Source organism: Zonotrichia albicollis, chromosome 20 (genome assembly GCF_047830755.1).
Source record: "Zonotrichia albicollis isolate bZonAlb1 chromosome 20, bZonAlb1.hap1, whole genome shotgun sequence".
NCBI lineage: Eukaryota > Metazoa > Chordata > Aves > Passeriformes > Passerellidae > Zonotrichia > Zonotrichia albicollis.
The window spans coordinates 12,349,348-12,359,717 of NC_133838.1; the positions used below are offsets into that span (position 1 = coordinate 12,349,348).

At 59.4% G+C, this 10,370-nt stretch overlaps 1 protein-coding gene across 1 annotated transcript; it reads right to left on the reverse strand.

Annotated features, from left to right (window-relative positions):
* Positions 1-1,412: 1,412 nt before the first annotated feature.
* On the reverse strand, positions 1,413-8,145 carry TENT5B (terminal nucleotidyltransferase 5B). Its single transcript, XM_074555565.1, has 2 exons — positions 7,701-8,145; positions 1,413-3,972 (listed from the first exon to the last, which is right to left on the reverse strand). The coding sequence occupies exons 1-2, from the start codon at positions 7,875-7,877 to the stop codon at positions 2,953-2,955; spliced, it is 1,197 nt and encodes a 398-aa protein (XP_074411666.1). The 5' UTR covers positions 7,878-8,145; the 3' UTR covers positions 1,413-2,952.
* Positions 8,146-10,370: the final 2,225 nt, after the last annotated feature.

Consider the following 10,370-nt stretch of genomic DNA (forward strand, 5'->3'; position numbering starts at 1 on the left):
AGCCCTGCCGTCAGAGGGAAGCTTTGGCCCAGGACTGTGAAGATTTGGAGCTGCAGAGCCAGCAAGTCTGTCCCAAAGAGGGACTGGCACATCGTCAGCTCCATTGTTGCAGTGGAACCAGAACTGCCTGGAGCTTGACAGGGGGAAGTGAAACCTCCTCTGGGGCTGGAGGGCAGCCAGGGCTGGAGGAGCTGCACCCAGCTGCCAGCCCTGTCACCCGCAGCACACAGCTTTTCCTGGGACACAGCCCTCCCCAGAACACAGCTTTTCCTGGGACTGAACCCTCCCAGCCTCAGCCTCTCCGGCTCCAGGAGGAACCACCCTGCAGGTGGGTCAGAACCAAGCCCAAGGGCTCCAGGCACCTCTTGCTGCTCTCAGCAGCAGGGATGGAGCCATGCAGAGCCAGCAGGGAGGGTTCTGGTGCCACCCTCGCTCTGCAGCAGCAGGGAAAGGCAAAATGCACAACTCCAAAGAACAGAGTTTAAAACAGAAACCTCCCCGAGCTGACACAGCCACAGCGCTCCCCAGGGCTCAGAGCTGCTCTGGACTCAGGAAAATCCCTTCCAGGGGCTCAGCCTGCCTCTTTTCAGGTGCCCAGCTGGTTCTGAGCCTGGTTTTTGGTGGGAACAGGGTTGGGGCATCTCCTCATCACACCACCCGGATGGACAAGCAAATAAAAATAATCCAACAAATTTGAATACACTGTATTTATTCGTAACAGATTCTAAAGAATCTAGTGAGTCTATGTCAAGCCCATCGCATGACAAGTGATACAGGTGTAGGAAAAAAAAGACATTTAAAACAAACAAAACAACGAAAAAAAAAAAGAAATCAAGTGCCATTCAAGCTACTGGAATCTTCCAATTGCCCCCTCACAAGAGGCAGCACAGTATCACTGCAAGGTCTAGAAAAATTCAGGTTCAAGCCACTCACAAGAGTCCCAGCACACACACTCCATAAATCCAAAGTGCAATCTCAATGGTAGATCGCCCTGTCGAGCTGTTGGCTGTAGGGGATCTGTTTGGACACCTCAAAGGGAAGGAGGGAATCTCAGTTTAGTGTGTCTGTGGGTAGGAGCAGCCTGTAAAAAACATGCTACATGGCATCTATGTTCCATTTCAAACACAAGGAAAAAAATCTCACCTTCCTCAAAGCCACAGGGGTGGCACAGTCAGGCTCCCAAGCGTGGCCCTGCGTGGGAAACGCCGAGCTCCCAGCATGGATGGGGCTCTGGGGGCTGCCCTGAAGGCTGGGCTGGGCTCAGGAGGCACCAGAACCCGCACAGGGTCAGCGCCACTGCCCAGCTCCGGGGCAGGGAGCAGAGCTGGGCTCCAGGGATGCCCAGGGCCACCCCCACCCCTGACTCCCCGTCCGCAAACCCCCACCCCAAAAAAGGTACCAATCTGGCTATACACATTCCAAGGATCTAGTCTTTATTTCAATCTGCCCGGCTATTACAGTTTTGTCACAAAAACAAAAATAAACCCCAAAAAACACGAGTTAGTAAAGGTACTGGATAGGTCAGCAGCAGGAAGCCGCGGCGGTGTTCCCGAGCAGCATCCCTGGGGAATGCCTGCCTGCTGCCTGCCCCTGAAACCTGAGACTCTGGGGCTCGGCAGCCCAGGCACCTCCCGAAAAACCTCTGTGCTCCGGACACTCAACAGCTCCAGAGCCACACCAGAGCCAGACCCTCCAAACACCAGAGCGTCTGCTCAGAAGACATCGTTTCCCTAAGGCCAACTAACCTCACCCCTCCTTCTGCCCCCAGGCTCCATTTCTAGCTAGAGAATGAATTTCAAATGCTATCAGGGAATCACAGAGCTGGGAATGGGCTGCTTTGGAGATGGGACCTGCCCAAGGGATGATCTCCAGCATGAAGAGGTCTGTCCACCTCCCTGGAGGCCACAGCGACAGCTGGAAATGACTGACCAGTGACCTGGATGCTTTGTGCTTCAAAGGACAAGCCTCACCTTCCCCATGGCCCAGCTGGCCTGTGGCTTTGTGCATTAAAATCACACTGCATGTCAAAAAAAAAATAAAAAATTGGAAGAGCAGCATTTCAAATTCCCCTAGAGAAAAACAGGATTAGGTCTTTGGCAGCCTGGGGCAGGCTCCTGGACAGATCATCTGCCTCACTACATTTTGGCACTGCAGACTTGGGAGCTTGAAGAAATCCAAGTGTAGGTCCCTGCTGCCTTTTTTCCAGCAAGCCCTGCACAGCATTTTCCACCAGTGCTCCCAGTTTCAGGCATTTCCAACCCCCCAGGTTAGGCAGCCCCACTTTGGCAGCTCTTGGCTCCAGCTGGTCCTTCACAGGGAGCAAGTCATGCCCAAACCCCTCAGCCACACAGAACCTGCTCTGGCCTCAGCCAGCATAAGAAATGATCTTGCGACCCTCCCACCCACGACAGAAACATTTTCCTCCTCAGACATTCCCCACTCGAGCTCTGGGCCATCAGCCCCCGCAGAAAATAATAAAGTTTACAGTACAGTTGTGTTTATATTGTTACAGGCACTTAAACAGGATTCTTTGGTCCTTCAAAGGAATTAGCCACCCTGGCTTCTCTCGGCAGAAACCACAAGTTTGCAAACCCAGAACACCTCCTGCACTAAAAAAAAAACAAACCACAATTCAGATCCATTTCAGGGCAGTGCAGCTCTACCTTAGCGTAATTCTACAGTCTCCCCTCACACACCCCACCCACCCCGTTGCCTCCACAATTCCATAAGGAGTCATTCCCATAACACTGCACTTCCCATCACAGTGTACAGCAGACAAGGCTCGTCCCAACAATCCCAGGAACGAGACACTCAAGCAAGAGTCCAGGAAGTTTCCTTTTGTTGCAGTTCTGGGAAGGTCGGTAGGTTCCATTTTGCTCCCCCCTCCCCACCCTCCCAACCCCCCAAGGCACGGAAATACCTTGGAGGACAGACCCTGGGGTTTGTCCTGGCTCAGTTACAGGGAAGCCACGTGGGGTAGGACTGATTGCAAGGCAGGAAGGGCTGCACGTGGGTCACGTAGTAGTTGAAGTTTATTTCGCTGACATAAGGGGCCGGCTGGTAGAAGCAGGTAACGTTTGTGACCGTGGGGATGATGTTCTGCTCAGCCAGGACCCTCACGGCCAGCATGGCAATGAGGTTCAGGGTCTGCCTCCTCTCGTGTCCCATGAGGCAGACCGTGCTCTCGTTGACCACCCTGTGCAGGGTCATCAAATAGTCATATCTGTTGCTCTCCATGCCCACGAAGTGGCTCTGCAGGTAACACTCCAGCTTCCGCAGCTGCTCGCCGATGTCAGAGAAGTCTATGAAGAACCTGGAGCACATGTACCTCTGCAGGGCCTTCATGTCCACCTCGGACTTGGGCTTGAAGCCCCTGACGAGGAGGTTGCAGTACTTGAGGAGCCCCCCGCCGCGGATCTCCTCGGGGTTGCGCGTGGCGATGACGCGGTGCCGCAGGTGCTCCATGGCCTCCTCGAAGTCCCCGTACATGCTCTCCCCGGTCACCGTGGGGTGGAAGTTCTCGGCCATGGGGTTCTCCGAGCACTCCCCGAAGAGCAGCAGCGAGTCCAGGATGATCTGGAAGGAGTCCACGCTGAACTCGAACTGGCGGCGCAGCGAGTCCACGAACTTGAGCTCCACGTTCTTGCCGCTGTTGTTGGAGAGCGAGATGAGGCTCCAGCGGTCGGTCTCGTTGCACACCTTCACCAGCTTCTGCACGTAGGCCTCCTTCAGGGTCATGGGCGTGATCTTGTCCTTGTTGACTCCTTCGGGGAGGAAGTCCAGCAGGCAGTCCATGACCACATCTTTCACCAGCTGGAAAACGTCCTCGTTCTTCAGATCCACGCCGAAGATGAGGTCCAGGTCCTTGTAGCCCAGGCCGCTGTCCTGGTGCAGGACGTGGCTGGCGGCGGAGCCGTTCAGCCTGACGTTGTGCACCGGGATTCCCTTCTTCTCCAGGCGGCTGCGGACAACCTGGGACAGAGACAGAGCCAGTGAGGGGCGGGAGGGAGCAGCCTGGGGGCAGCAGGAGCACTGCCCGCGCTCACACAGGTCACTCCGGTGCAAGACAGTGAAACAAAAAGCTAATCCATCGGAAATAGGTCACTTTGGAAAGCATCCCGAGTCCTGCCAGCAGCTGGGGCGGCTCTCCTTCACTTATTCCCCGGCATTAGAGATCTCACTGCACATGGTCAGCTGCTCTGCTTCCAGTGCAGGGTTGCTCTCCCTGCCTTCCCCACTCTGGCCTGGAGGGCCTTCCTGACCCCATTTTTTGGGGTGGTCTCTGCCCTCTACGTCCCCTCCGCGCTGCAGTGACCAAGCCAAGAGCAGCCGACCCCAAAGTGACCCCAAAGAGGAGGTGGCAGCACAGTCTGCAGCAGTCCCTGTGGATTTCATCAGGGTGCCTCACTCCTTTTAGCCATCCCTTCGGCCTGTCAGGATTCATTAAAGGCAAATCAAGATGCCAGAGCAGCTCAAAAGCCCCAGCCAGGCGTATGCAAGTTCATGTCCCAACTAGTAAGTGTATCCTAACAATTTCCAGTGTGTCAGAGCTTTGTGCTGAGCTTGGCGTGCTATCAAGCACAAGAGGCAGCTTTCATCTTACGGGTGTTACTCCGGTGATTTTAATGCTGCCTGCTCAGTCCTGGCACACCCAGCAGCCCCTCCAAAGCTTTGTTCATTTACTGGGAAGCTGAATCACCTGCCTGATTACTTAACAAGCAGGAGGCTAAAATAACCCCCAAGACCATAAAATAAACTATCTGGACACCAGCTTATAATTTGAGTTTAACTCATCTCAAAGATCCCAGGAAGATTAGGTTTGCACCTTCCAGCAGAAGCTCTCCCCACGTCTCATCCTGCTTTCGTGTTCCCCTCCGGCCATTTCCCATTTCCCAGGGAGTCCCAACCAGCCAGCCTAGGGCAAGGCCACAGCTTGAAAGAGCCGAAGCTTGGGACACAAATGGACAAATTGGATCATCAAGAGCCAGTCTGACTGGGCCCTTTCGCCCTGGGAGCCTGCCCTAGTTTGAGAGGCCCTACAAACTCTTGCATTTTGGCTGCCCAAAACGTGAATCTCAATTCCAAGCTGCATCACAAGGGCCAAACCCTCTTGGCTGCCCTGGGCCTGAGCAGTTCTGGGGGAGACCAGAAGCGTTGCAGTTCTGGTCCCAGCAGCAGTAAAGTGTTTGTTTGGAAGGAAGAACACACAAAAGGTCAGGGACTGCAGCAGGGAACCCTCATCACCTCCCAGACCCTCTGTGACCGCACCAAGGGCCACAGCAAGTTCTGCTGCCTTCCCAAAAACACCCCAGAACAAATCCCCTGCTGCCTGCACACCGGGAGGCTGTCAGGGCTCAGGAGGTGCTTCCCCTGTCTCCTGACACAGCCATCCCTGCTGGGCTGGAAGGGCAGCCAAGCCCGTGGTGACAGTCACATGCCAGGCACAGCGAACCAGGGGCTGCTCCCCTGGCAGCCAGGCCACACCGGCCCAGCCAGGGAATGAAGCTGCTTTCCAGGGCAGGCAGCCTGAAAGGATGGATCTGCTCCTAGAGGACACACAGGGCTGCAGCCCCAAAGGGAGCAGCCATCACCCAGGGGAGCTGCTGGCCTGCCCTGCTGCCCCAAAGGGAGCAGCCATCACCCAGGGGAGCTGCTGGCCTGCCCTGCTGCCAGCTGGAGTCACTCACCCGGGGCACAGCTCCAGCACTGCTCGTGCACTCAGAGGCTGCTCCCAGGCTCAGAGACACAAGATATAGGTCACAAAGTCTTAGAGGCAGAGCTGGGCCCAGTGCTCAGAGAAGATCTCGTTCCAGATTAATTTCCTGACCCCAAAGAACATTTGCTTAACCCCTTTATGGGCACGGCTCAGGACCTGCAGTGTTCCAGGCCCACAGGCTCCAAGCTTACTCAAGTTCCCCAGGCTGACTGTGTGAGATATATTCAGAAAACAGGGAAAAGACCCAATTGCTCCAGTCAGCGTCATCCCAAACCATCCCAGAAGTCTCCAGCCTGCTGAGCAGCAGGGAGCAGAGCACTCTGCCATTCCCTGGGAGCTTCCAGCCCCCAGCCCTCACCTGGAGCTCATCCCCCCTGGCCGCAGGCAGTGGGTTCAGGGCTGCACGTTCCCCCAGAGGGCTGGATATTTGCAGGGTTAGGCAGCTGCTGACCTGCTTCCCAAAACAGCAGCTCACCTTCCGTGTGGTTGGGATAATTGACTGTGACAGCCAGGCAGGAGCAAATCCTGCTGCGTCCTGACCTGCGCCTCGCAGCTCCCTGGACAACAACAACAGGATAAATAACTGCCTTTTGGGTTACTTGTTCAGCTTAGTCAGCCCTAAACACAGGCTCTGCCAGCACGGCCGGGCACAATTACAGCCCTCAGCTATCCCGTGCTGGAGGCTGCTGCTGGCAGCATCCTTTGGGCAGCCCCACGAGCTGCTGCAGGGCTCGGTGCTGCCCAGCCAGGGCAGCCTCCTCCTGCCTGCAGCTCTCACCATCTGCCGTTCCACCCAGGGCAGCCAAACCCAGCGCTGCTGCTGCCCCGACAGCAACTCGAGGAATCCCAGAGCAGCCTTTCAAATGTCACCTTCCGTCTCCCCGGCTCAACTCTGACTCTTTCTCAAGCAGCTGAGGCTCCAAAATCCCGGTTATTGTGAAAGCCAGTTGGGTCTTAGCGCCGTGAATAGGCTTTTTAATTAGAAGCCAACATGCCCGATTTTACATTTGATGAGTCATTACTGAGGAATGAAGTCGCCTCCCAAATATGAATATGCATCAGCTCATTGGAGCTACATTGTTAGTTTAATATTAAACACAGTTATTACTTGATGGTTAAGCTAAGAGGAGCTCGTGAACAAGCAGAAGTCTCGGGCAGGCTCTGGAGAATTCAGCCAGGGGTGCCCAGAAATCAAAGGACACGGACATTTGATCCGGCCTTTGAATTAATGTTACTCTTCCAGCACGAGCCCAACATGTCCACCAGCACGAAGCCATTTCGTGGAAGCAGCTCCAAAAAAAGCCACTTTTGCCCTGGCCACACACATTTCACTGCTTTTAAGGACAATAAATTAACTAAAGTGGAATAGGAACAAGGTAAGAGGGGAGGAAGCTAAGCAGGATCTATGGCAGAAGCTGCAGCAGCTGCAGGGATGGGTGAGCTGCTCAGGAGGGTCCTGCCAGCTTTAGGCACTCCTGCTGCGGGTGCTGCAGGGGCCAGCCCCCCAAAACTCCTAACTCCCCCTGGAGCAGCCAGGCCAGGCTGACAGGACTCAGAGCAAGCTGCTCTGGCGGAAGGTGTCCCTGCCCATGGCTGAGGCGCTTTTCCCGAATTCCAAGCCTGGCAGGAGTCGGGCAGCAGTGGGACACTGCTTTGGGATTCGGGCTGTCCCGTGCAGAGCCGTGCCGGGCTCCCCGGGCTGTCCCGTGCAGAGCGGTGCCGGGCTCCCCGCGGTCCCTCACCCCAGGCCATTCCCCGATACCAGTTTAAGGTCCCTTCCAGCCCGGGCCGTGCAGCGGCTCCGCTCTCCCCGCACGGGCCGTGGGAGGAGGCCGCGGTGCCCGGCCGGGCTGGCTCGGGGCCCGCCGGGCCGGTTATCGCCGCCTCAGCACTTTTATTTTCTGCCTGCCCCCCGCCGGAGCGGGGCAGAGTCCAGCGGGGCCCGGCCCCGGCCCGCAGCCCCTCGGCCCCGCGGATCCCTCACCTGCACGATGGTGCGCGGCCGCACGGACAGCGTGGGGAAGTTGCCGCGGCCGTGGATGGGCACGGCCTCGCCCAGGATCTGGTCCAGCCGCTGCACCTGCTCCCACGTCAGGACGCTGAAGCGGCTCCCGCGCTGCTCCGCGCCGCCCGGAGCGGGCCCCTCCGCCGCCTCCAGCATCGCCCCCGCCGCCGCCGGAGCCGCTCGCCCGGAAACCGCCCGGAAACCCGCCGGAAGTGCCGGTGCGGGGGGGAGCGGGAGGAAAATTTAAAAGTGGGGGGAGGAAAGCAAAAAAAACAAAACAAAAAACAACCCCCCCAGTGGCGCCGGCGAGGGGCGGCTGCGCGGGGCGCGGCGGGAGCGCGGTCGGTGCCCGCAGGGACTCGCACAGAACCGGCCCCAGCCGCCCCCCGCCCGCCACCGGCTCCGCCGAGCGCTGCGCCCGCCCGCGCCCCGCCGCGCCTTTTATGGACCCGCGCCGCGCCCCATTGGCCCGCGCCCCCGCCAATCCCGGCCCGAGTGCGGGCCCAGGGGGAGGAGCGCGGCTGGATCGGGGCCAATCGAAGCCGCGATGAGGGAAAGGGGGCGGGGCGAGGGGCGGGGCGGGGCGAGGGGCGGGGCGGGCGAGGGGACACGGGTGACAGCGACAGCACCGGGGGAAACGGGTGGCACCGGGGAACAGGGACAGAACCGGGGACACGGATGACAGCCACAGCACCGGGGGACACGGGTGGCACCGGGGGACACGGGTGCCCAGGTGGCACCGGGTGTCCCTAGGGTGTCCTGTAGGACCCCAGCTAGGGCCTTGGTATCCCACTGAGTCACCTCGTGCCACAGCAGTGCCCTCTGATGTCCTGTCGGTTCCCTTTGGTGCCCCATTGGTGCCCTTTGATATGCTCTGGTACCCTCTGGTACCCCACTGATCCCCCACCGATACCCTATTGGTACCCCACTGATGCCCCTGGTGTCCCATGACCTGGTGCCCCATGAGCTGGTGCCCCGGTGATGCCCCATTTGCACCCCGGTGCCCCACAGGTGCCCGGTGATCTGACGCTCCATTGGTGCCCATCCATGCTCTGCAGGCTGGCTCCCCATTGATTCTCCTGGAGCGATGCCCACAGTCTGGCACCCCACAGATACCCCGTGGTCTGTCACTCCACAGCACAGCACAGTGTCCCCATCCTGGCACGCCCAGCTCCCCCTGGCCCTTGTCCCGGGCCAAAAGGGCCCCATGTGCCAGCTCTGGGTGCCACCCTGGGGCTATGGAGCTGCAGGAGCTCAGAGCCAGCCCCTGAATCCCAGAGCGTGGCCCAGCTCCCAGCCGAGCCACCGCCTCCCCCTGGGGCCAGAGGTGTCCCCAGCCTCTGACCAGCCGTTTCCTTTCATCCCAACAATCCCCATCCCTCTGCAGCGCTCATTTCTCCGCGTTTCACCCCGCAGACATTTCCAGCAGGGCCCTCCCTCCCTGCCGAGCCGCTGCCCCGCGGCCCCGGGATGGACAGAGCCACTCCAGCTCCGCACCTGCATGGCCGCTCCCATTGCCCGGGCTCCTCCTTCCAGCTGGGACCCTCCTCGGGAGCCCAGAGCCCCCCAGGAGCTGGGACCCCTCTTTGAAAGCCCAGAGCCCCGGCAGGAGCTGGGCCAGGGCTGGTTGTGTTTTACACCTCACAGGGTTTGATTGCAAGAACTCCCCTGAAAACTCCCGATCATGCACCCTGGGTCTTTCCACCTCAGGGCAGGCACTGCAGAGCTCTCCCAAGAGGCAAAGTCTGGCTCGGGAGACCTGCCACATCCCAGGGTTGGCTGCTGGGAGCTGGAGCTGGCTGCAGAAAGAGGAGCTCGGGGAATTGGGGTGCTCGGGAGCATCCACAGAGGGGTTGGAGGGCACAGAAGGGCAGTGGAGCCCTGATTCCCTCTGGAATCGCCCCATTCCTGATGCACTGACAGCCAGAGGGGCTCCCGGGGTCCCCACTGGGATGCTCCTCCTGCTGTGGGGTTTTGCTCCCTGGCTTGCACCCCTGTGACTCCACCAGGATGAAAATCTGCTCCTGGGTGCCCCTCCTGAGGCTCCCAGCTGGGGCACAGGACAAGGGCAGCCCTGCTGGAAACTGATTTTCCAAGGAACTTGATTAAAAATCAGGCAACTGCCTCTCATTGCAAAACCCTTTTGACGTTGCTGGCGAAAAAGCTGGATCAGGGAGGGTTTCCCAAGAGGCTGAGAGGGGCCGGATGGCTCCATGCACTGCGGGATGCAGCCGGAGGAAGGGCTGAGACCCCGCGGGCCCGGGGGACCTCGGCTGTGGCAGCCCTGGGGGATCCAGGCAGGGACAGGAGCTGCAGATCCCTCTGGGACGAGCTGGGCTGGGCTCTGGTGCTGCTCCGTCCCTCGGGGGTCTGGGGTCCGCAGCACCCGGACCCCGCTCCATCCCCGGGGATCGGCGTGGGGAGCAGCGGGGACAGCCCGGTTCCGGGCACGGGAAGGGGCACGGGGGGCACAGTGGAACCCCCTGCCCTGATGGGAGCCCCTCGGGGCGCTGGGGACCCCGGGCAGCCCCCGGCAGAACCGGGCAGCGGGAACCGGGGCACAGGAGCTGGAGCGGCCGGGACTGGGGCAGTGGGTGAAAACCTCTCCGGCCTGCGGGGAAGGGACCTCGGGCGCTCCGTGACGCGCGT